The sequence below is a fragment of the Eumetopias jubatus genome, unplaced genomic scaffold (genome assembly GCF_037043125.1).
Source record: "Eumetopias jubatus isolate StellerSeaLion01/CBP00866 unplaced genomic scaffold, mEumJub1_p1.0 scaffold_17, whole genome shotgun sequence".
In the NCBI taxonomy this organism is placed as follows: Eukaryota; Metazoa; Chordata; class Mammalia; order Carnivora; family Otariidae; genus Eumetopias; species Eumetopias jubatus.
The window spans coordinates 71,914,786-71,941,859 of NW_028274823.1; the positions used below are offsets into that span (position 1 = coordinate 71,914,786).

Genomic DNA, 27,074 nt, shown 5'->3' on the forward strand with positions numbered 1-27,074 from the left:
TTCCTTTTTTTCTTTTTAAAAACTAGGTTACAAATGTATGTCCCTACACAATATACTCTATAGTTTTGCCTATGAACTTTATGGGAAAAATGATACGACATTGTAGTTTACTGACTTGCTGTTTTTTACTCAACTTTATATTTTCAGATTAATCCACATTGTCATATGGGTTGTTTGCTTATATTGTTGTACAGTATCCCACGTGGGCTGGTATCACTTTTATCCATTCTTCTGTTCATGGACACTGGGGGATGATTTTCAGTTTTCCATTTGAACAAACACTACTATCAGCAGTCTGGGACAGATCTCCTGTCGGACATGTGCACAAGTACAAGTTTCTCTACTGAATATACACAGCAGAATTGTAAGACTGTAGAACGTACAAATGTTCAATTTTTCAAGATAATCACAAACAGCTGGCAAAGGGGTTATAGCAATTTCAACTCTCACCCGGCGTATATAAAAATTCTCCTTGGCCCCCCCCCCCCATCCTTCTGGTCAATATTACTATTATCACACTTTGTAATATTTGTTCAACTCCCAGGTGAGAAATGGGGTCAGATGTATTTATGAACCAAATTTGCCATTCATGCTTTCCCTCGTTCACGTGTTTTGCACAATTTTCTACTGGTTATTTGACTTTCACCTTTTAATTTGTAGAAATTTTTCATAAATTCTGGATACTAATTTTGGATACTTAATCAGTTTACAGGTTGCAAGTACCTTTTCAGAGTTCTGGCTTAGCTATTCATGGTTTATGGAGTCTCTTGTCAAACAGTAGTTCTTAGGTTCAATGTCGTCCAATCCATTTGTCTTTCTAAGGTCTACACTTTGTGTGTCTTAAGAAATCCTTTTCAACCTTAAAATTAAGAAACTATTCACTTCTATTTTCTCTTAAAATTTAAAAAAAAAATGTGCCATTCATCTATCTGGAACTGGATCACAACTACACCATCATAAAAATCAATTTTGTTTTTATCCATATGACAACCTAATTGGAGCATTCCCGCTGGATGAGATCCTCTCTGATCTATGGTCCACCTTTGTCATTTATCTAGGCTCTCCAGATAAATCCTTCTAAGCTCTCTGCTATGCTCCTTTGGTCCATCTGGGTATCCCCGCACCAATGCCAACCATGCTGTCTTCACGACTATCCGAAGTCTTGCTGTCTGGTAGAATGAGAAACGTCCCCCTCCAAGCCTGGGCATCATCCTCTCCAGGAGTATCCTGATTCCTCTTGGGCCTTTGTTCTCCCATACAATTGACAGAATTAGCTTATCAAGTTCCTCAAAAAAATGTTGGGATTTGGAACGGCATCGTATTGAATCTATAATTAATTTGCAGAGAATTGACCCATTGATATTATTGAACTTCTTACTCTTAAACAGTATTTCTATTTGTTTTCCCTCAGTAACTTTCAATAATGTTTTATAATGATTTCCATACAGGTTTTGTACATTTGTAAGATATATTCCTAAGTACTTATTGCTATTTTAAATGGTATTCTTGTTTGTTGCTAGTATACAGAAATGCAAATGAATTTTATAAGTATATTAATTACAATCCCACCTTGCTAAATGCACCATTTCTTATAATTTGTTTGTAGATTTGGGTTTTTTTTTTAAAAAAAACATATGAATTGCAAATCTATATAACTTTGATTTTTCTTCTGTTATGCACTGTCTAGAACCTCTACTTCACTGCTGAAGAGAAGCAATGATTTCAGGCTTTTTGGTCTTGTTCCTGATTTTATTTTTATTTTCATTTATTTATTTACTTACTGCTCCTGATTTTAATGTGATTATATCTAACACTTCATTAATTAAAATGATGTTTGCTACAGGTTAACCATTTATCAGGCCGAGGAAACACAGCAGTCCTCCCCTCCCGTCTACTCGTCACTTCTTGCAGTCTCAGTTACCTGGGGTGCTCTGCAGTCCAAAAATATTAAATAAAAAATTCCAAAAAGAAACAATAAGTTTTAAATTGCATACAGCTTTTATTATGTATATTGCTGTAATTGTTCTATTTTATTATTAGTTACCATTGTTAATCTCTTACTATGCCTACTCTATAAGTCACACTTATCACAGGTATATATGTACGGGAAAAGATGTGGTAGAGGAGGCCCAAACAGTGCTGGTGTTGGAAGCACGGGATGCTGACCTCCACTGCCCTGCAGTTGAAAATCCGTGTGTAAATGTTGATTCCCCCAAAACTTAACTACTAATAGCCTACCGTTGACTGGAAGCTTAACAATAATGAAAACAGTTGATTAACACATACTTTGTACGTTGTATGTATTCATGGTGTTCATGAATCATTCATACATGGTGTTCTTACAATAAACTAAGCTAGAGAGAAGAAAACGTTACGAAAATCATAGGAAGAGAAAATACATTTATAATACTCTATGGTATTTATCAAAAAAAATCCACATAAAAGTGGATCTGTGCAGTTCAAACCCATGTTGTTCAAGGGTCAACTGTACTCATAGGGTTCAGTACTATCCATAGTCTCAGGCATCCACTGGGGGTCTTGAGACATATCCCCCACACATAAGTGGGGGGACTATTGTACTTTGGCCTTCCACTTTGCTAAGAGTTTTAAAGTGTAAATGGTTATTTTTTTCTACTTGTTTTTCTGTATCTGTTGGCATAATTAATATGGTTTTTCTCCTTTAATCTACCAACTGGCAATTATATTTATACATTTTCTGAAGTTAGATCACCTTTTTATTTCTAGGAAAACCCAATTTGGTATGATATTATCTTTCTTATATACAGATGAATTTGGATTTTGTTTAGGATTCTTAATCCACACTTAAGAGTAAGAATGGCCTCTAATTTTCCTTTCATGTGCAATCTTTATCACGTTTGGTATCACTGTTATACTGGCCTTACAAAATAATTTAGAAATATTACCTTCTATTCTCCTGCAAGTTTTTTTTTATTTTTTTTAAAGATTTATTTATTATTTATTTTGAGAGAGTGAGAATGAGAGAGAGAGTACATGAGAGGGGGGAGGGTCAGAGGGAGAAGCAGACTCCCTGCTGAGCAGAGAGCCCGATGCGGGACTCGATCCCGGGACTCCAGGATCATGACCTGAGCCGAAGGCAGTCGCTTAACCAACTGAGCCACCCAGGCGCCCTCTCCTGCAAGTTTGACAGAACACTTCTGTGATACCATTTGGGCTTGGTGATTTTGGTGTGTGTGTGTGTGTGTGTGTGTGTGTGTGTGTGTGTGTGGTGTGTGTGTAAGTGGGGATATTTTTAAATACCAATTCAATATCTTTAATAGTCACAGAACTATTCAGGCTTTTTACTTCTTCTCAAGTCAGTTTGATAAATTATGATTTTCTAGGAATTAGTCCATTTATTTTTTTTAAAGATTTTATTTATTTATATCACAGAGAAAGAGAGACAGCACAATCACGGGGAGTGGCAGGTAGATGGGGAAGCAGGCTCCCCGCTGAGCAAGGAGCCTGATGCGGGGCTCCATCCCAGAACCCTGGGATCATGACCTGAGCCGAAGGCAGACTCTTAATCAACTGAGCCACCAAGGCGCCCCAGTCCATTTATTTTTTTGGGTTTGAATTTATTTGTATGCAAATTTTCATGGCATCCTGAGCATTTTAATATCTGTTCATCTGTGGTTATATCTCTTTTTAGCATTTCTAACAGTTTCAGCTTTTTAGTTACTTTTGTAAAAAAAAAAAGTCAATCTCACCAGAAATTTTATTAGTAAAAAAAGACAAAAGTTTGACTTTGAAGAAAGTCTGTTTTATATTTAATTTTCATTAATTTCTCTCTTCAGCCTTATTTTCCCTCCTTTCTGCTTTCTTTGTTGTTTTTCCTACTCCTTAATTTTTATACCTATTGACTTTTTTTCTAGTATAACATTTAAAGACATTAATGTTTCTTACAATATTGATCTCACTGTATTCCACAAGTGTTGGTATGTGTTTTCATCTTTTTTCATTTTTAAAGCATATTCAAATTTCCACTGTAGATTTCATCTTTAGTCCACATTTTAATTATGTCTGCTTTTTAATTTCCAAATAAGGAAGATTTTTTTCCTTATATGTATGTTTAATTATACTGTGGTCAATTATGACACCACTTATTTGAAATGTATTTAAATATGCATAGTAAGTGGTCAGTCTTTATAAATGACCTAAGTGTACTTGAAAAGAATATGTATTCTTTGATTATTGGGTACACAGTTCTATAGTAAACCATAAGTTTGTTAATTATGTTATTCTAATAGTCTAAATTCTTACTAGTTTTTGGTGTCTGACTTACCAAAAATTAGAATCTCTCATTAGGATACTGAATTTATTGTTTTCTGTGTATTTCTATCAATTTTTAAAGTTATTTTATTAGGTGTATATAAGTTTAGATTTATATCGTCCTGGTGACTTGAACTTCTGTCCTTATGTAGTAATAATCTTTGTTACCAGTAATTAAAAAAAATTTTAGGGGCGCTCAGTCAGAGCATCTGACTCTTGCTTTCAGCTCAGATCATGATCTCAAGTTGTGAGATTGAGCCGTCAGGCTCTGCACGAGCAGAATCTACTTGAAATTCTCTCCCTATCTCCCTCTGCCCCTCCACCCGCTCACACACACACTCTAAAATAAATAAATCTTAAAAAAAAATAGGGGCACCTGGGTGGCTCATTTGGTCAGGCATCTGTCTTTGGCTCAGGTCATGATCCTGGGGTCCTGGGATCAAGTCCCATGTCGGGCCCCCTGCTCAGTGGGGAGCCTGCTTCTCCCTCTCCCTTGCCCCTCCCCACTGTTCATACTCTCCTCTTGCTCAATCTCTCAAATAAATAAAATCTTTAAAAAATAAAATTAAAATTAATAATTTTAAATCTATTAATATTGGAGGAGCAAGATGGCAGAGGAGTAGGAGACCTAAATTTGGTCCTCTCCCAGGAATTCAGCTAGATAGTTATCAAGCCATTCTGAACATCTACAAACTCAGCAGGAGATCGAAGAAAAGAATAGCAGCAACTCTATGAACAGAAAAGCGACCACTTTCTGAAAGTCATATTCTATCCCTTCATTGTATTTAACCTTATCTTTTGTATATATATAAGTTTTTCTTTCTTTAAAATTTTGGGATACAGTTTCTTCTAACAGACCAAAACATACCCAGATCTAGTGTATAGCTTTGTTCTACTCTCTCGCCGGATCACATTCTCTCCTTTTTTTTTTTCTTCTTTCTTTTTTCAACCAACTTCTCATCTTATCAATTCCTTTTTTAAAATCTTTTTTAATTTTCATCTTTACAGTCATATTTCATCCCTTCATCAGATTTACCCTTATTTTTTTTTAAAGATTTTATTTATTTATTTTGACAGAGGGAGACACAGCGAGAGAGGGAACACAAGCAGTGGGAGTGGGAGAGGGAGAAGCAGGCTCTCCGCTGAGCAGGGAGCCTGATGTGGGGCTTGATCCCAGGACCCTGGGATCATGACCTGAGGCGAAGGCAGACGCTTTACAACTGAGCCACCCAGGCGCCCCTACCCTTATTTTTGTATACATAAAAGTTTTTCTTTCTTTAAAATTTTGGGAGGCAGTTTCTTCTAACAGACCAAAATACACCCAAAATCTAGGGTGTGGCTCTGTTCTATTCACCAGCCTGATCATACTCTCTCTCTCTTTTTTTTTTCCTTTCTTCTCCCCCCAGTTTTGGGTCTCCTCTGATTTGTTTAGTGTATATTTTTCTGGAGTCATTGTTACCCTTTTAGCATTTTGTTCTCTCATTCATCTATTCTTCTCTGGACAAAATGACAAAATGGAAAAACTCAGTTCAAAAAAAAGCAAGAGGCAGTACTGACTGCCAGGGACCTAATCAATACGGACAGTAGTAAGATGTCAGAACTTGAGTTCAGAATGATGATTATAAAGACACAAGCTGGGCTTGAAAAAAGCATAGAAGGTACTAGAGAATCCCTTTCTGGAGAAATAAAAGAACTAGAATCAAAAAGGCTATTAATGAGGTGCAATCAAAAATGGAGGCTCTAACTGCTAGGATAAATGAGGAAGAAGAGAGAATTAGTGATACAGAAGACCAAATGATGGAGAATAAAGAAGCTGAGAAAAAGAGAGATAAACAACTACTGGATCATGACAGGAGAAATCGAGAGATAAGTGATACCGTAAGACAAAACAATATTAGAATAATTGGGATCCCAGAAGAAGAAGAAGAAAGAAAGAGGGGGGCAGAAGGTATACTGGAGTATTTTAGCAGAGGAGTTCCCTAATTTGGGGAAGGAAACAGGCATCAAAATCCAGGAGGCACAGAGAATCCCCCCTCAAAATCAATAAAAACAGGTCAACACCCCGACATCTAATAGTAAAACTTACAAGTCTCAGAGACAAAGAGATAATCCTGAAAGCAGCTCAGGACAATGGGTCTGTAACCTACAAAGGTAGAAACATTAGATTGGCAGCAGACCTATCCACAGAGACCTGGCAGGCCAGAAAGGACTGGCATGATATATTCAGGGCACTAAATGAGAAAAATATGCAGCCAAGAATACTATATCCAGCTAGGCTGTCACTGAAAATAGAAGGAAAGATAAAAAGCCTCCAGGACAAACAAAAACTAAAAGAATTTGCGAATGCCAAACCAGACCTACAAGAAATATTGAAAGGGGTCCTCTAAGCAAAGAGAGCCTAAAAGTAACATAGACCAGAAAGGAATGAGACAATATACAGTAACAGTCACCTTACAGGCAATACAATGGCACTAAATCCATACCTTTCAATAGTTACCCTGAATGTAAATGGGCTAAATGCCCTAATCAAAAGACACAGGGTATCAGATTGGATAAAAAAAACAAGGCCCATCGATTGGCTGTCTGCAAGAGACTCATTTTAGACCCAAAGACACCTCCAGATTTAAAGTGAGGGGTGGAAAACCATTTACCATGCTAATGGACATCAAAAGAAAGCTGGGGTGGCAATCCTTGTATCAGACAAATTAGATTTTAAACCAAAGACTATAATAAGAGATGAGGAAAGATACTATATCATACTTGAAGGGTCTATCCAACAAGAAAATCTAATAATTTTAAATATCTATGCCCCTAACATGGGAGCAGCCAATTATATAAGGCAATTAATAACAAAATCAAAGAAAAACATCAACAATAATACAATAATAGTAGGGGACTTTAACACCCACCTCATTGAAAGGGACAGATCATCTAAGCAAAAGATCAACAAGGAAATAAAGGCTTTAAATGACACACTGGACCAGATGGACTTCACAGATATATTCAGAACATTCCATCCCAAAGCAATAGAATACACATTCTTCTCTAGTGCACATGGAACATTCTCCAGAATAGATCACATCCTGGGTCACAAATCAGGTCTCAACCGGTACTAAACGATTGGGATCATTCCCTGCATATTTTTGGACCACAGTGCTTTGAAACTAGAACTCCAATCAAAAGAAGAAAGTTGGAAATAACCCAAATACATGGAGGCTAAAGAGCATCCTACTAAATAATGAATTGGTCAACCAGGAAATTAAAGAAGAATTTTTAAAAAATCATGGAAACAAATGAAAATAAAAACACAACTGTTCAAAATCTTTGGGATGCAGCAAAGAGGTAAGTATATAGCAATACAAGTCTTTCTCAAGAAACAAGAAAGGTCTCAAATACACAACCTAACCCTACACCTAAAGGACTGGAGAAAGAACAGCAAATAAAGGCTAAACCCAGCAGGAGAAGAGAAATAATAAAGATCAGAGCAGAAATCAATGAAATAGAAACCAAAAGAACAGTAGAACAGATCAATGAAACTAGGAGCTGGTTCTTTGAAAGAATTAATAAGATTGATAAACCCTGGCCAGACTTATCAAAAAGAAAAGAGGAAGGACCCAAAAAATAAAATCATGAATGAAAGAGGAGAGATCAGAACCAACACCAAAGAAATACAAACTATTATAAGAAGATATTATGAGCAACTATATGCCAGCAAATTAGACAATCTGGACGAAATGGATCCATTCCTAGTGACGTATTAACTACCAAAACTGAACCAGGAAGAAATAGAAAACCTGAATAGACCCATAACCAGTAAGGAAACTGAAGCAGTCATCAAAAATCTCCCAACAAACAAGAGCCCAGGGCCAGATGGCTTCCCAGAGGAATTCTATCAAACATTTAAAGAAGAATTAATACCTTTTCTTCTGAAACTGTTCCAAAAAATAGAAATGGAAGGAAAACTTCCAAAGTCATTGTATGAGGCCAGCATTACCTTGATCCCCAAACCAGACAAAGACCCCATCAAAAAGGAGAATTAGAGATCAATATCCCTGATGAACATGGATGCAAAAATTCTCACCAAAATACTAGCCAATAGGATCCAACAGTACATTAAAAGGATTATTCACTATGAGCAAGTGGGATTTATTCCTGGGCTGCAAGGTTGGTTCAACATCCACAAATCAATGTGATACAATACATTAATAAAAGAAAGAACAAGAACATATGATACTCTCCGCAGATGCAGAAAAAGCATTTCACAAAGTACAGCATCCTTTCTTGATTAAAACTCTTCACAGTGTAGGGATAGAGGATACATACCTCAATATCATAAAAGCCATCTATGAAAAACCCACAGCAAATATTGTTCTCAATGGGGAAAAACTGACAGCTTTTCCCCTAAGGTCAGGAGCATGGCAGGGATGTCCACTCTCACCACTGCTATTCAACACAGTACTAGAAGTCCTAGCCTCAGAAATCAGACAACAGAAAGAAATAAAAGGCATCCGAATTGGCAAAGAAGAAATCAAACTCTCACTCTTTGCAGATGATATGATACTTTATGTGGAAAACCCAAAGACTCCACCCCAAAACTGCTAGAACTCATACAGGAATTCAGTCAAGTGGCAAGATATAAAATCAACCCACTAAAGTCAGTGGCATTTCTATACACCAACAACGAGGTAGAAGAAAGAGAAATTAAGGAGTCGGTCCCATTTACAATTACACCCAAAACCATAAGATATCTAGGAATAAATCTAACCAAAGTGGCAAAGAATCTGTACTCAGAAACCCATAGAATAACTCATGAAAGAAATTGAGGGAGACATGAAGAAATGGAAAAACTTTCCATGTTCATGGATTGGAAGAACAAATATTGTGAAAATGTCTATGCTACCTAGAGCAATCTACACATTTAATGCAATCCCTATCAAAATACCATCAACTTTTTCCAAGGAAATGGAACAAGTAATCCTAAAATTTGTATGGAACCAGAAAAGAACCCGAATAGCCAGAGGAATGTTGAAAAGGAAAAGCAAAGCTGGCGGCATCACAATTCTGGACTTCAAGCTCTATTACAAAGCTGTAATCATCAAGACAGTATGGTACTGGCACAAAAACAGACACATAGATCATTGGAACAGAACAGACAGCCCAGAAATGGAGCCTCAACTCTGTGGTCAACTAATCTTTGACAAAGCAGGAAAGAATGTCCAATGGAAAAAAGACAGTCTCTTCAATAAATGGTGTTGGGAAAATTGGACAGCCACATGCAGAAGAATGAAACTGGGCCATTTCCTTACACCACACACAAAAATAGACTCAAAATGGATGAAAGACATAAATGTGAGACAGGAATCCATCAAAATCCAAGAGGAGAACACAGGCAGCAACCTCCTCGACCTCAGCTGCAGCAACTTCTTCCTAGAAACATCGCCAATGGCAAGGGAAGCAAGGGCACAAATGAGCTATTGTGACTTCACCAAGCTTTTGCACAGTAAAGGAAACAGTCAACAAAATCAAAACACAACCGACAGAATGGGAGAAGGTACTTGCAAATGACATATCAGATAAAGGGCTAGTATCCAAAATCTACAAAGAGCTTATTAAACTCAACACCCAAAGAACAAATGATCCAACCAAGAAATGGGCAGAGGACATGAACAGACATTTCTGCAAAGACGACATCCAAATGGCCTACAGATACATGAAAAAGTGCTCAACATCACTTAGCATAATGGAAATACAAATCAAAACCTCAATGAGATACCACCTCACACCAGTCAGAATGGCTAAAATTTTTTTTTAAATTTTTTTATTGTTATGTTAATCACCATATATTACATCATTAGTTTTTGGTGCAGTGTTCCATGATTCATTGTTTGTTCATAACACCCAGTGCTCCATGCAGAACGTGCCCTCCTCAATACCCATCACCAGGCTAACCCATCCCCCTCCCCCCTCCCCTCTAGAACCCTCAGTTTGTTTTTCAGAGTCCATCATCTCTCATGGTTCGTCTCCCCCTCTGACATACTCCCCTTTTCTTCCTCTCCTGTTATCTTCTTCTTTTTCTTTTTTCTTAAAATATGTTGCGTTATTTGTTTCAGAAGTACAGATCTGTGATTCAACAGTCTTGCACAATTCACAGCGCTCACCGTAGCACATAGCCTCCCCAATGTCTATCACCCAGCCACCCCATCCCTCCCACCCCCAACCACTCCAGTAACACTCAGTTTGTTTCCTGAGATTAAGAATTCCTCATATCAGTGAGGTCATGTGATACATGTCTTTCTCTGACTGACTTATTTCACTCAGCATAACACCCTCCAGTTCCATCCACGTTGTTGCAAATGGCAAGATCTCATTCCTTTTGATGGCTGCATAATATTCCATTGTGTATATATACCACCTCTTCTTTATCCATTCATCTGTCGATGGGCATCTTGGCTCTTTCCACAGTTTGGCTATGGTGGACATTGCTGCTATAAACATTGGGGTACACGTACCCCTTCGGGTCCCTACATTTGTATCTTTGTGGTAAATACCCAGTAGTGCAATTGCTGGATCGAACGGTAGCTCTAATTTCAACTGTATGAGGAACCTCCATACTGTTTTCCAGAGTGGTTGCACCAGCTTGCATTCCCACCAACAGTGTAGGAGGGTTCCCCTTTCTCCACATCCCCGCCAACATCTGTCGTTCCCTGACTTGTTCAGAATGGCTAAAATTAACAAGTCAGGAAACGACAGATGTTGGCAAGGATGCGGAGAAAGGGGAACCCTCCTACACTGTTGGTGGGAACACAAGCTGGTGCAGCCACTCTGGAAAACAGTATGGAGGTTGAAAATAGAGCTACCCTACGACCCAGCAATTGCACTACTGGGTACTTACCCCAAGATACAAATGCAGTGATCCGAAGGGGCATGTGCACCCCAATGTTTATAGCAGCAATGTCCACAATAGCCTAACTATGGAAAGAGCCTAGATGTCCATCAACAGATGAATGGATGAAGAAGCTGTGGTATACGCACACAACACACACACACACACACATACACACAACTGGATATTATGCAACCATCAAAAAAATGAAATCTTGGGCGCCTGGGTGGCTCAGTTGGTTAAGCGACTGCCTTCAGCTCAGGTCATGATCCTGGAGTCCCGGGATCGAGTCCCGCATCGGGCTCCTTGCTCAGCAGGGAGTCTGCTTCTCCCTCTGACCCTCTTCCCTCTCGTGCTCTCTGTCTCTCATTCTCTCTCTCTCAAATAAATAAATAAAATCTTTAAAAAAAAAACTGAAAAAAAAAATGAAATCTTGCCATTTGCAACGACATGGATGGAACTAGAGGGTATTATGCTAAGCGAAATAAGTCAATCAGAGAAGGACAATTATCACATGATCTCACTGAAATGAGGAATTTGAGAAACAAGACAGAGGATCATAGGGGAAGGGAGGGAAAAATGAAACAAGACAAAACCAGAGAGGGAAACAAACCAAAAGAGACTCTTAATCTCAGAAAACAAACTGAGGTTTGCCGGAGTGGAGGGGGGTGGGAGGGATGGGGTGGCTGGGTGATGGACATTGGGGAGGGTATGTGCTATGGTGAGCACTGTGAATTGTGTAAAACTGAAGAATCACAGACCTGTACCCCTGAAACAAATAATACATTATATGTTAATAAAAAAATAAAATAAATAAAAAAATCTATTAATATTAATACCTACATCAGGATTCTTTTAGTGTTTCCCAAGTAGAACTTTTTCCATTCCTCTACTTTCAATTTTTGTGTCCTTATGCATTATGTGCCCCTTGTAAAAAGCATTTAACTGGATTTTTAAAACATTCCAATCCAACTATGTCTGTCTTTTGACATTAAATCCATTTAGATATATTGTCATTATTAATATGTCTGGATTATTTCAACCTATTCTTATTTTTTTCTTTTTACTTGTACCACTTGTTTAATGCCTCCCAGTCCCCCCTTTTCTGGTTGATTTTAGATTTAAATTTTTTGTTTTGTTTTGTTTTTACTTTGCTACTAATATAGAAGCTATACATTTTGTTTCTAACTTTTAGTACTCACCCTAGATATTTTAAATATTTATGTATAACTTAAAGCTTTAACATAATATTTAACCCATATTCCCTTAGAATACTTAATTCTTCTTGCTATCCCTCAACTTACTTGTTATTGTGCCCAGTATTTTATTTCTGTCCTTTTTATAAAGCCCCCAATCAGATATTATTTTATATAGACAATGCTTATTTAGACTTACCAATTTCTCATGCTTACCATTTTTCTTTTTTCATTATTCCTTCTTGTATCTCAAATATTGCCTGAGATCAATTGCCTTTTTCTTTAATTACATGCCTTAGAAGTTTCTATAGTGAATGGCAGGTGGTGGTTCAGTTTTTTATTATCTGAATATATATTTATTTGGTCTTTATTCATAAAAGATAGTTTTATTGGGTATAGAATTCTAGGTTGAAAGTTAGTTTTCCTTTCGGCACTTTGAAGATAGTCCATTATCTTCTAGCTGCCATTTTGATGTTGAGAGGCTTACAGTCAGTCCAATTAGTGACCTTAAGTAGGTGATTGACCTTAAGTAGGTGTTTTTCTATTTAAAAAATTTTTTCTCCTTATGTGCTCTCCTGTTACTTAAGATGTGTCTGAATATGGATTTCTTCCCATTTATCTTGCTTTTTAAAAAAATCTGTAGATCTAGGTTTCCTTAATTCTGGGAAATTGTTAGCCACTAGGTCTTCAAAAATTGCCTCTCCTCCATTCTCTCCTCCCAAGATTTCATCTCGATATATGCCAGACATTCTTATTATCTTCCACATTTTCTATCTCTCATGTTTTCTAACGCCTGGATTCTCTGTGCTACATTCTAGATAATTCCTGATGCTCTATCTTCCACTTCTGCAATTTTCTCTGTTATGTCTAATTTGCTGTTTAGCTTACATACTGAATTCTTTATTTCAATGATTATATTTTCTATTCCTAAAGCTTCCAATTTATTTTTAATCTGCCTGGTCATTTTTAATAATCTCTTGTTTCTTGCTCATGTTTGTGGTTTCTTCATAGTTTCTTTAAACATTTCATTTGGAGTTAGTGTATTCAACAATTCCAATATCTGAAGTCCTTGAGAGTTTAAATCTGTTGTTTGTTATTTCTGTTGATTTTCACATATGATTTTGGTGATCTTGGTTTTTGATTCTTATACTAATGATCTTAATCTGTGGGAATACTTGGACCCCCAAACTGGCACTACTATCTTCTCAGGCAGGATCTGCATTTGCTCTTGTTGAGATCCTGTGAATATGGTCCTCCAATATGGAACCACTTTAGCTCCTTAAAAAAGCTCAGCAAACCCATCTCGCTTATGCCTCAAGGCATTCCATTGTACTGGCTGTTAGATGCCCTCACCTCCAGGAGACTTTCTTCCTTTCCAATGTGCCTATCATTCACCACTCTAGTTTGAATCTGTCCCCTGCTTTTCTTTCTTTTAGACAGTGAGGGGATTGATCTTTGCAGATTTTTCTTAATTTTTAAGGCATTGCTAGACTCCCAGGAATTTCTATCCTAGATCTAACTGTTTTGTAATCAGATAGCCCTTTAGTCATAATGCAACAGTAGTTGGCCAGCAGTGTAATTTCAAAGTTTTGGTTTTGAGTAATTTGTTTTAAAAGTAAATGGTAATAGTAATGTATATCAACAAGTACATCTGAAGTTTGAAGGTTGCATAAAATTAGCAGGAAGATCGGGCTAAAAGGAAAGGTGATATCCAAAGGTAAGTTTCAGTGTACCTTACAAACTAAAAGAAATATCTGCAGACATACCAAATCCAAAAATAAATTCCTGAGAAACATGGATAGGAAGCCATTTACTGAGCAAGCATTATCAGGATGAGCTTATAGCTCAGCCTGAAAAAGCAAGAAAGGTTGTTTTCATTTAAAGCACTTACTTTATGTGGGGTTGCAACCCTGGCTGCTCTTCATAGTCTTCTATGAGGAAAGGTAGATTTTTAGCCCAGTGGTCTTTAAAGCTTCCAGGCAGATCCACATCAATGTTATATTCCGTAAGAGGAGTATCAAGGTGTGCGTGAAGATATCGAGAATACTCTGCAGATAGGAGACGAGATCTGACACACCCAAATATTGCTGAAGAAATCTTTTTTATTGCTGGTTGCCATACAAATACTTTGTAACAAAGCATTAATTCCAAGAATTCCAAGAACTCTAAGAATTCTAAATGGAGACTCCAAATTGTAGTAAGTTATTATTATTATATGATACAGGGTAACTCAAAATACCAAGATCGAACATAAGCCAGTCAATCCGGGTCCACTTTAGCTAAGTTTTCATCATTTTTCCATGAACAGCACCAAAGATCTCACTTTTTGGTTGCAGAATCTGAGAATCCAAGTTCAGTGTCAGACAGAGCCTGGTTCTCTGTCAATTGATATGAATCAACTATGTACATGATTTCATCAACTAACTGCTGCTTATTGCTATAGAAGCAGTGCAGAAAAATACCAGAATATGGAGTGCCCCTCCTTCAGTCTACAGCTCACATGTTCTACTAAACCAGGAAACAAGAGGAAATCATAATTTAGAGTGAGGAGCAATGCTGTCCAGTAGGCAGCCCCTAGCCACCTGGCTAGTGAACACTTAAAACATGGCCCGTGTGGAGGGTGTCTGGGTGGCTCAGTCGGTTAAGCATCCAACTCCTGGTTTTGGCTTAGGTCATGATCTCAGGGTCGTGAGATTGAGCCCCGTGTTGGGTTCCATGCTGGGCATGGAGCCTGCTTGAGATTCTTTCTCTCCCTCTCCCTCTTCTCCCGCCCTCACTGCTCACGCTTGTGCACACACTCTCTCTCTCAAAAAAGAAAAATAAAAGTATAAAATGTGGCCAGAGTGATGGAGAAATTGTATTTTAAATTTTAATCTAATTAATCTAAATGTAAAAATTGATATTTGAGCCAATTATTAGAAAACTTCAGAATGTTTGGAATAACGCACATATATGAATCTACCCTTTCAATTTTAAATTTTATGAAACAAGAATTCAAATTAAGAATGTCCAATGAAAATTTAACATCCTAATTGAGATGTAAGTATAAAGATGTACTATAAGTATAAAATACACATCCGATTTCAAAGACTTGGTACAAAAAAATAATGTAAGATACCTAATGATATTAATGAAGTGTTTTCATATTAATTACATGTTGAACTGATATTGTGCATATGTCAAATCAAATCAAATGTATTATTAAAATTAATTCCACATGATTATTCTTACTTTTCTCGTGGCTACTACAAACTTACAACTCCAGGGCTCGTATTTTTTACAGTTGGACAGGACTGGTGTGAGAGGGTTAATGATGACAAAGGAAAGAGCAGAAGGGGGAAGTAAAGGTTTGTGCTCTGTGTGAACAATAAAAATGTTACCGTGATGAGCACTGAGAATGTACAGAATTCTTGAGTCATTATATTGTGTGCCTGAATCAAATATAACACGGAATGTTAATTGTACTTCGATTAAAAAATTGATTTGAAACAAAACAAAACAAAAAAACAACCAAAAAATGCCATTACGTATGGCAGAGAAAAAAGTGAGACTCTGACAAACCAAAGATAGCTTAAAGATTGGCTTTCTTCCTCATCCCAACTGAATGTCTCCAAAGTATGTGAGAATTGTGAAATGAAGGAATGACACAGATCAAAGATACCAAGTTTACATTTAACAGTAAAAACCTCAGAACTGTTACTTTCCTCTGACTCCTAGGTCTCTAGACGAGATGTGATGAAGACACATCGATACCCAGATGACTGTCACTTGCAGCTCAAAATAGGTTTTTCTGACTTGAGTAAAATATTTTTAACTTAAAAAAGAAAAAATATGTAGGCAGTGGCAAAGTACTGGACCAGTCTTTAGAAGACAGGGGCCCAGGAACACCTGGGTGGCTGTCGGTTAAGTGTCTGCCTCCAGCTCAGGTCATGATCCCAGGGCCCTGGGATCGAGTCCCACATCAGGCTCCTTGCTCAGCGGTGAGCCTGCTTCTCCCTCTGCCTGCCACTCCCCCTGCTCCTGCTCGCTCTCTCTCTCTCTGATAAAAAAATAAAATCTTATAAAAAAGATTTATTTTTTAAATGTTTTATTTATTTATTCATGAGAGTCAGAGCGAGAGAGAGAGAGAGGCAGAGGGAGAAGCAGGCTCCCCGCCTAGCAGGGAGCCCGATGAGGGGCTTGATCCCAGGACCCTGGGATCATGACCTGAGCCGAAAGCAGATGCTTAACCATCTGAGCCACCCAGGCGCCCCTTATAAAAAATATTAAAAAAAAAAAATAGAAGACAGGGGCCCTATACAATCCAGGTACTGCCGCTAACCAAGGCGGGGGGTGGGGGGCAGCTATGATCAAGCTACCTCGTGTCTTCGAGACTCAGCTGTCTCCTATGGAACATAAGAGAGACAAGCAATATGATTTCTGCAGCTCTGAGCATTAAAATTCAATGAGCCATTTTGTGACTTACCTCGGAGATATTTCACTTTCAGATACTCTGGGCTAGCCTTCTGGCCCGGGAGAGGATCATTTAGCATGACTTTAGTCTGTGCTTTTATTCCTTCATAGAACTGTCCCATGGCAACATGGCTGAGTCCTTTCATGTACTGGCACACCTCATTATAGGGCTCGAGCTGCAGACACCGCTGACGCGCGGAAGGAGAAAATGCTGTATTACTATCAGTACAGTCGCGGATGAGTTTTAAGTGCTTTATTCTTCAGTCTGGAGTTGGAAACGTTTTTCCTCCAGGCTAAATCACACCAAATACATGCTCTGTAAAGTAGTCTTTAAGACATGGCAATGGTTTTCTTTCTTTTTGTTAAGGTGTACACACGATTCCTGGCCCTCCTCCCTATTCATCCCACTCAAAGTCACTGAAGAACAATCTGAGACCTGTTACGGCATTTCTCACTTAGGGATGCCCACCTTGAAGTTTTTCAGGGCTTCCTGCAGGCTGCCATGGTGATAAAGCATCGTTCCCCGAAGCTGCAGGGTCTGCACATGATTTTGGTTGAGCAACAGTGCCTTCTGAAAGCTCTCGGTGGCAGCTTCGAAATTGCCCAGTTCTCTAGGTATTTAACAACAGTTATGAGCACAGTGCAGAACATTTCAGTGGACACACAGAGTAAGTTAGCCTCAGGATTACAGTCCCATGTGTGAATCAGATACCTTGCTGCGGATGTTCTTCTCTATTTTACCATTCTAGAGGTCAGCTACATCCCACTTATTTTTCCTAAATTTTACCAGATTAGAGGATAACCACAAAGCCCTTGAAAGTCTTTGGGGAAAATGAATGTATTGATTTCCAAAGGCAAGTGCTTATTCAAATCCTTTTCCCCCATTCATGAGCTCCCACCCGTAAAAAACTGTAATTTTTAGTATTTAGATAAAACCATGCTTCTTCTTTGGAAAAAAACAAAAAAACAACTATGTAGATTACAATCATACACAGGGTCATCATTCTGAATCAAATTCAGAGGCTTAAAATTATATATTCCTGTCACAGAAGGTACTTCACTTAAAATCTGGTAAATCATTTCATAATTTAAAAATTTTTTTAAAAAGTGTATTTTAGAGTTGTGATCATTTCAGAATGGAAATGATTATTGCCAGCCTTCTTTTACATATTACATTTTTACAAATAATAAAAGCACCTTCAAAATGTCCCATGTGTCAATTTTCTGTAAATAATGAATATTTTTATATAATATAACACTCGCTTATATTTCTATAGCACTTTACTAATTACTCTGGGTGCTTTCAAATCTGTTTTCAATGTATGTCCCCAACAATTCTGTGGGACAGCAAGGATAAAGGTCATCATTTAAACCCAAGACGAACTCAAAGACGCTTTCTTCAAGTTAGTGTAAGAGAGCGTCTCCAACTACCACCATCAGATAAATAACCTCTTGAATTAAGGACACACAAGTATGAAATGGGCAATCTAGAACTAGAACCAAATCTCCTGACTCCTGAACACTGAGCCCCTTCTTTCACGCCATGCAATCTCCTTTTCGGGTCAGAGTGTAAAAATTGTTGAAAGCCAAAAGTCAGAGTAAGCTCTACTACTGGCCGGGGTGACACATGAAGTCAGGACATCAGAGTCTAGGCACAACTCCTCACTCCTGATACAGATGCATAATAACTATATCATAATCAATCATACCGATGATAGGGATGCGGCATAATTTTCCATCCCTTTAATCTAGGAATCTTCAAACAATTACAATGATGTGGGAATTAACTTTACTTATCACCTAGAAAAGCACCAGTATCTATGACTCAACAGCATATAATGCCACTATTCAAAACAATAACCCTTGAAGAACTAACATTTTCGAGACCTATATGAAGCAAAGCTGTAATAAAGAGGTAATAATACATATCATGATATCATCTGACACATGGTTCTTTCTATATTCCAGAGAAGGTCTCAACAAGCTTATAAATGCCTATGTGACTTAGAATGACAATCTCTTTTGGTTAAGGAATGCAGTTTCTTTTAAAATAACACTACTATGTGAGGCTCTCTTGTCTCCCCACTGTACGCCCTCCCTCCTACCCCGATTACTATTGTTCTTCTTACCTATAGGCCTGTCCCAGACTTTTATACGCATCAATAAAATCAACTTTTTGCTTCAAGGCTTCTTTGAAGGATTCAATAGCTTCCTGAAAAAAGTATATAGAAAATTATGTCATTTGCATAACTGTTAAAATAGAGTTTCACTTAAATCACTAAAGGACTTAAAAATATATTACACATGTCTCGGAGTGATTTTTTTGAATATGAGGACTTAAAAAAAAGAGAGGTAGAGAGTATGACAAACTATGAGTCAGGAGGATTTAATTTCAACAGTAAACAAATGCACTGCTATGAATAATAACAGAGCCGTAAAAGTGTCTCCCTTTCAGAATGGGAAAACGGCTTCTCACTACCTATTTCATTAGGGCTTTGATTACTAACGATATCAGCTTCGTGTCAACATCATTTCTTTAATTAATAAAGGCCTTGCAGAATAAAAGTCAGCTTACTAGCTGTGCGAAGTATAATCTTAAATGACCATAACCAGCAGCCCTTAAACTGAACCACTCAAGAGACAAAAAAGCAAGCCCAGCGTGACGTTGTCCATAAAAAAAGCAACAGGGCTCCCTCCCAGACTGACTGGGAATCAGAAGGATTCCCATGATCTATAGGAAAAAGAAACAGCAAAACAAAATAAAACAGAAACCTTGAGTTGGGGGCGTTTGGGGCATAGCTTCTGCCGGCATCGGAGAAGGGGGCACAGGTGAGGAGTCCTTAGGGAACACACAGCGCACCTGGCCACTGTGGAATCCTCTGGAAACTGTTAATAAAATGTACCATTCTGCTTCACAATAAACATTCCCATCTTAAACTGTATTCAATGTACTTTCCATTATGACTTGACTATTTACTGTGATAAAAAATTATGAAGACATTTCACACATTTCCCAAGGAAAAGACATGTCTTACTTAAGTTAGCGGCTACAAAGTATCATGATCTCTAATGGCTTTAATGAGAAAGACCAAAATGTCTGTGTATTTCACACCTAATTAGATAATTCATAGCAAAAAAACTACTAAAGATGTCATATGTCTTGCACATGGTAGGCACTCAATAAATATTTAATGATTTTGTAGGCACATAATCCAAATTCTTTTCAGAAAATCATCGCATTCCCTGCTTCTTGACTTCCTCTGTAGGGGGCAGCAGGGTCAGAGGGGCTGGCTTTCAAACTCTTCTAAGGCAACAATGGGGACAACCACCTGCTCTTTAAGGAGTCCCACAATCTGTTTGGTAGAAGGATGAGAATGGATAAATTTTAACACTTCAGAAATGTTGAAGACTACTCCTCATTAGGCTTCTGGCCCTGGTATAGTCTTGATCTTTTGGGAGTACTACAACTATATTTTTAATCCAACAAACATGTATTGAGCGCCTACTATGTGCCAGGGGCAGTGTGAGGGGCAGGGGACACAAAGACAAGCAAGTCATTCTCTCTGTCCTTGAAGAACTCAGTCTAGTTAGAAAGCCAATTACTTAACCAGGTTATTAGAATATAAACTAAGAGCTACGATAGAGACACAAGTAAAAGTCTAGGGAATAAAGAGAAAGGAAGAACTAACTGAGCCTGGGACACCAGGAGAGGCTTCATGGAGGAAGTGGCAACTGAGCTGGGTCTGGGAGAATGAGAAGGAGTTTGGCAAAGAAGGAGAGCATTGTGGACAGGGGGGAATGCCGGTGCACAGCGACAGGGTGCTCAGCACCGGTGGGGAAGGCGGGGCGGCAGGAGTGCAGGTGCACGGGGGGAAGCGGGGGAGAGGAAAAGACAGGGACCAGGCTGGTGTGGGGAGCTTGGCCAGAAGCGGAAGGGCCTCTGCCATGCTCCGCAGTCCAGCCATCACCCTGCCAGCAGTGGGGGCTGGGGGCTGTGAGCAGGTGTGGGACCTCACAAAACTGACTCTTTCGAGATGATTGCCACGGGCCACAACAGAGGAGCCGGGCTGGACAGGGGAGGGAGGAGAGCCCAACGAGGAGGTGGCTGCAGAGGTCCAGGCAAGACATAATGGAAACTCAAACTGAGACAGTGTCTCTGAGGACAGAAAAGGAGGGTCAAACTCAGGAGATATTCTTAAAGGCCAACAAAGAATCTGCTGGCCGTGAATATGGGGGATGAGGGAGAAGGGAGGGAAGGAAGCTTCAAAGCTGAAGAGCCTGGGTAGAAGGTGAGAGCGTGAACCAACGTAAGGAAGTAGGGGAGACAGCTGCGGGGTGGGGTGGGGTGGGGCGGGGGTGGGAGGAGGTCAGGGGTCCAGCTGGGGCGTGGTGAGTCTGGGGTGTTTGTGGACGTCTAGGGGAGATGCCCGGGAGACATCTGCTGCCCACTGCACTTACAGCATGCTGGGACGCCACAGTTCTTCAAAGTCTGATTTCTCTTCAGCTTTTAAGAGTCTTTGGTTTCGGGGTTCCTGTCTAATCACTGCACAGCTCTCTACCTCATTCTGCCAAAGAGGGGACATAGTAGAATCAAGATCTGAAGCCACTGGGAACAAAGACACTACGTTCGAATGAATCAATCTCTAAGCACATGAACTGGCTGTGAGTTTGTCCTCATAGCAAGTGGGACCATCACCACCTTTATGCCACCATCGTCCTGGCTAGTGGTGGGCAGCCATCCCTTGCACTTCTCTCGTTTATTATAACGAAGAGAACGGTCTCAGGGAACTCTCAAAGTGAAGGCTGATCAAAAAATATGTGCTCGGGATATACAATTCTTGAAATATCCTTACATCACAGATAAAAATTTTCACTGTGTTTTCCCTAGGGAAATCCAAAATGTCTGCTATATCTACCAGATTGGACAGTTGCGACATTTGTCACATAATATTGCCTAAGTAATTTCTAATGTATTACATCGTAAAGTAAATAAGCACACCACCCACTTAATTAATTTCTAAATTGCATTTGACCTGAAGAGACCAGCTTTAGAATATAAAGATAGCTCCAGTTCATTGGTCCATTTAATACATTGTCTCTACAGTTAACAAGAGAAATAAAGATATCTAAACTAAGTTCATTAATTTAATGAAGGCATGTCACCACTGACTCAGTTTTCCAATCTGTGTAACTGGGACACCCTCTGCTCCTTCTATACTTCATGGGGATGCCGCTGGGATGAATGAGACAATACGTAAACACTCTGACCTCCTCGGACAGCAGATCTATAAAAATGCAAAGAAAAAGTTCCCAGCTATTACACACATTGATGCTGTGTTTATGAGCACAGTGAAGAGGAGAAAGCACCAAATAGTTTGGCAAGACTGGTTCACTGAGGGGCTTCTACTGCTTGTGGGACGGAAGTACTATGTCTAGGTTCTCATCACATGGATTTGGAATAAACCAAACCGAATCTCAGCCCTTGTCCAATGTGTAGTTAGCATCTCTGCTACAGCTCTTTTCTGAAAAATTCTCATTTCAAAGTAACACAAAGAGCCCTCCCTGCCCACATTCCTAAACCCTGCTTTAGAACCCACGGTGAAAGCCTCTGTTTGCATTTGTTTACTTTAAAAAGTATTTTTTTAACCTCTCAGTACTGGTTGTTGGTATTTTTTTTTTTTTTTTTTTTGCATTTCAAATCTTGTTCTCCTCCATGAGATATTCAAGGCATAGACTTCGAATCTAGTATTGTGATTCTGAATTTTCTAATTTAAGGCGACTGAGAGAAGGTGAGAGGAAGAGGGGGCAGATACAAAATAAGCTGCACTTGACCTTAGCCAGAAGGCCGAGAAGCGATGGAAAAGCCCATCTGCAGTTGCCAAGGCACATTCTAAATACCCGCTCTCCACGCCTGCGGCTGCCGGTCTAAGCCCCAGGGAGGGCGGGAAGAGTCTCTGTGCGCAGCACCCTCCACATACTCGCAGGAAGGACAGTATGAAAGGAAAGCTGCAGTTCCCTCTGGGTTGGGTTTTAGTGGATGGGAGTTACCTTTTTAGAGTCCAGGAAACTGAGAATAAATGAAAAGTTCACATGTAACCAAATCTGTAATAACTGAGACCTGATCCGTGCTCACAGCTCCTTCATACACATTATTTTGTTGAATCCTTGCAACCCCTTCAAGAGGCGGGGAGCAGACTAATCTCTACGTGACAGATGGAGAAGGAGGGGCTGAAAAGCTTAAGTCACTTGGCTGGTGGTCGAGTTTGCAGGATTCAGAGCGGAAGCTCAAGCCAAGGCCTTCTGAGTCCAAATCCAAGGCTCTGTCCCAGAAATTCATTTATTCCCCTAGTACTTAGTGACAGGCACTGCCCATAACACTGAGTATTTACAACAGAGGCCTTTTTGAAGTTAAACTGTCCCTACACTCCAAGAGTGTGTGCACAATCCTCGTAACTACTTTCCACGATAAAATGCATGTTCTTTCATCCAGAGTACCCTTCCCTGCCATGCGCTATTGAAATTCTTCACAGCTTTCAAAGTTCAGGAGAAGAACAACCTGTCTGGGAAGACTCTCTTGACCCCTGAGTCAGCATGAGGTGTTTTCCACCCCACAGAGGCTGACTCTCAGGCCAGCCGGTTTTCAACCAGACGGGAATGGGTCCTGCACTAGAGCGCCTACCCTGTGCGGGCCATGGGCACCGAGGACGCCACCGTGAGGACCAGAGTTCCACTCTTGGCTCCCAGCTGGGTGTCTGCCCCACAGCAAGGCTGCTGCACAATAGGTCCCAAGCACACTCGGGGCTGGACCAAGGGCGGGAGGCAGGGACAGGCTGGAGGTGACATTGCCACCCCACATGTCAGTGGGCTTGGACAACATCTTTCCTGTTTCCTTCAACTCCTTCCCCACTAATAGCGGTGCCCAAGCGGCAGCAGCAACGTGCCTGTTGGAGAGCTGTCTCCAGGCCTGCTCCTGCAGCCCCCAAAGGCCCGATCAGGTCTCCAGCTCTGACCCCGGGGACGCTGCCAACATCTCCCCGTGGCCCTCTGCCCCTAACCTCCCCAGTCACTGGCGTGTCAGAATCCTCTTCCGACATGGCAGATTGGCTCTCAGTGACACACTTTCCCCCAGATCTAGAGTTTGCATCTCCTCTGGGCCTACAAATTAATGTCAAGATGCTCAGCATAGCACTCTAAACATTTCAGGGCCTCCCCTCGGCCCATTTGCCACCTCATCTCCCTTACGCTCAAACCCGACTATTTGCTACACCACAAGCTGGTTGTATCTCCATGTTCTATGCCAGTGCTCATGCTTTTCCTCTGCCTGAAGTAGCTTGCTGCCCCCAAGCCACTCCACCTGCAAGGCCCAGGACAAGATCCACTTGCTCTCTAGAACCTTCTCTAATGCCGCAGTTTAAGTGAATCTTTCTTATCTCGGTTGCCAAGGCACTTTGTTCATGTTACTTTCTTTTAGTGTGTCTACCATATGATAAATTATAGGTGGAAGAAAACTTTGTAAACTCTATCTTTTCTCAGTGTCAAGTGTGAAGAATTCTTTCTCCCTCTCACTAAGCCTTTATCCTTTCTCCACCTGCGCCTTCCTCCAAGTACCTCCCACATAGTAGGAACTCAATCAGTATGTTGACTCCAACTCCTTCCTAAAATAAACCGATTAGATGGACACGTGAGATGTCATTTTAAAACACGCCAAACGATACCCCACTAAGGTCCTCCCACCGTGAGAGAAAAGCAGAATCATGACACTGTATACACAGTACACAACACTTTCACCTTCAAAAGTCCTCTGTGAAAGAAAGTTAGACCTTTGTATAGCATGGCTATAGGTTGGTTTTTGTTCAGTTCTAAGGACTGCTGAAAGTCTTCGTGGGCTGTTGCATAGTCCTACAAAAAGGAGAGCAGGGGGAAAAAAGTAGTATTCATTAGACATTCAGACATTTCTTACTTTTGACTGGTCGAGGAAAAAAAAACAGCCCAATTCATTCTGTGTCCTTTTTGGCTTTAAAGGGAACATCTCATATCTATAAATATCAGCTGAATTCTTACCCTGTTTTGTTGAAAGTTGATTTTCTTAGGAAATTGATGGGAAAAAACCCCAAAGGTTTAATTTAAATAGACTGTCTCAACTACAAAAAGATTATTTGTAAAAAATAGTATTACGGTTACAATCTGTTAGAGAAACTTGACAATTTATTTTCTGGTACTATCATCTTATTACACTGAATACTTGTCAAATAATTATGCCATAGGTCAACCTTAAAATATGTTATGCTGAGACTTTTTCAAACCTATTTTCTTTGGCAACAGAAAATTGTTACTAAAATGACGTAAACCCACAAAAATAACTGTGGCAACCATAAATATCATTATGATGATAAACGATAACCTTGCCGGATCCGGGTCACTTACACAGAGAAGCTACAGTTTGGGAAACCATGTTAGTTCTAGTTCTGGCTCTTGGGTGTGATTATCAGTTCAATCATCACATCGATAACATGCACACCCATTTCCCTATGCCGACATTTGCAGAAAAAGCTGAAGTATAGTCAATGAACCAAATTTCTCTTCTCTCTCTTTTTTTCCCCCGAGTCTAGAATTAGTTACTGCTGACAGCTCAAGCAAGAAAATGTGCTCTTGGTACTTAACATTTCTCTACTGGGTTCAATTTCAGCTAAAGGAAGTGCTTTTTTAACTGTCTTTTATCACAAACATATTATTATACAGCCCCCAAACCAAATCTATCAAATAGTAGCTTTCCAAAGTAAACGGAAAAGTGAACAAAAGGGAATGTGTCCAGGCAAAAACAACTCACCTCTGATATGAAGTACAGGGTCCCCCGGTGTCTGTACAGCCGTGCTGAGGGCTGAAGCTGGATAGCTTTGGTGAGATCGTTCACTGCTTCATTAATTCGTCCCAGAGGGGACAGAATCTATAAACCCAAAAATGTAATTAGGGTAGAAATCTTCCAGTGATCAACCCCAAAACTGCCAACGTTTTTGACTTTTCAATTCTACTTTACCGCACTCCACTTTCTTGGTGGACAAGGATCCCTGACCCCATATACTACATAGTGAGGGTCAAAGTCAACAGGCCAAGGGGCCGCTAGTCTTTGTCTAGCTGAGGGGGACGCTGATGAACTATAACCACATCAATTGCTTTGTCACGGTTTCACGTTCTAAGTTACAACAGATGTTGCTTTTCTTGAAATGGGACCATTTTTTTTTTCTCAACCTCTTTCAAAACAAAATTTAGTATTTCAAAGTTAATCTGAAAGATAACTTTGAACCATTAGAAATAGAGAAATTGTTGGACACAGATTAGAGTCCTCCATGGCCTTTAGCTATGTCCTCTGTGGTAGAAAGTGCTGGCTGACAATCTCTAAGATTCCAGGTGTCTCCTGAGCCCCTTTGTGTTAACTCTCAGCTCATCAGTCACGATCTACAGAGCAGAAGAACCTATGTCTGCAAGCTTGTTTGGAAAGCCCTTGTGATCCAGCAATGAGCTTGTGCAGGTGAAAATGACAACACAGAAGACAGTTCAGAACGCAAAAGTACACCAAAAAGACATAAGAAAATCCAAAATGGGTATCAGTACTCATGCAATCAAGCTCAAGCATTTCACCCTGAGCAAATGTCCTGAAATTAGGGTTAATTTTGTTCTCATGATATAGGTCATTTCCATCAGGTTTTACTATGTGGTTTCCTACTCTGCAGGAACTTAAAACCAGCAAAAGAGAGAGGATTCAGGCAGGCACATCACCAGTGGCAAGAATGGCAGCTCAGAAAAAGGAAAGAAATGAATTAAGGAATATATACCTGAGAATTCAAAATGCATAGCAGTCTGGGGTTATATTTTGGAAGGAAGAACACCCCTACCTAGTTTATTAACCCCTAGGTACATAATTGAATCATCACACCCCAGCGCAATAATAATTACCTGAGTAACTAAAAAAGGTTAAATTGTGTTCATTAAATATAGGCTATTTCAGCAAGTATGAAAGAGAAAGATCTCTCATTAAATAATTTCTGACATATATAAATGATATGCTATAATAAGCTGGAAAAATCAGTTTGCAGTGATATTACTGCCCAACAGGGCCAGAAAAGGGGAATATTATATATATATATATATGTATGTATATATATATATGTATATATTTAAGATCATCAAAAATTACTCTTTGGATTACCAATATCATTTTGGGGTACACCACTAGCTTTTTATTAGATACACAAATC

At 39.5% G+C, this 27,074-nt stretch overlaps 1 protein-coding gene across 5 annotated transcripts in view; it reads right to left on the bottom strand.

Moving 5' to 3' along the window:
* The window catches only part of TTC13 (tetratricopeptide repeat domain 13), a 91,333-nt gene that overhangs the window by 22,409 nt on the left and 41,850 nt on the right, over nucleotides 1-27,074 (bottom strand). For all 5 annotated transcript variants that reach the window (XM_028104549.2, XM_028104551.2, XM_028104550.2 and 2 more), the window contains 6 exons: nucleotides 25,649-25,765; nucleotides 24,610-24,720; nucleotides 18,951-19,033; nucleotides 17,291-17,432; nucleotides 16,835-17,009; nucleotides 14,261-14,417 (listed from right to left, as the gene is read on the bottom strand). In XM_028104549.2, coding sequence (XP_027960350.1) covers nucleotides 14,261-14,417; nucleotides 16,835-17,009; nucleotides 17,291-17,432; nucleotides 18,951-19,033; nucleotides 24,610-24,720; nucleotides 25,649-25,765 — 785 coding nt within the window. The remainder of the gene's footprint in view (nucleotides 1-14,260; nucleotides 14,418-16,834; nucleotides 17,010-17,290; nucleotides 17,433-18,950; nucleotides 19,034-24,609; nucleotides 24,721-25,648; nucleotides 25,766-27,074) is intronic.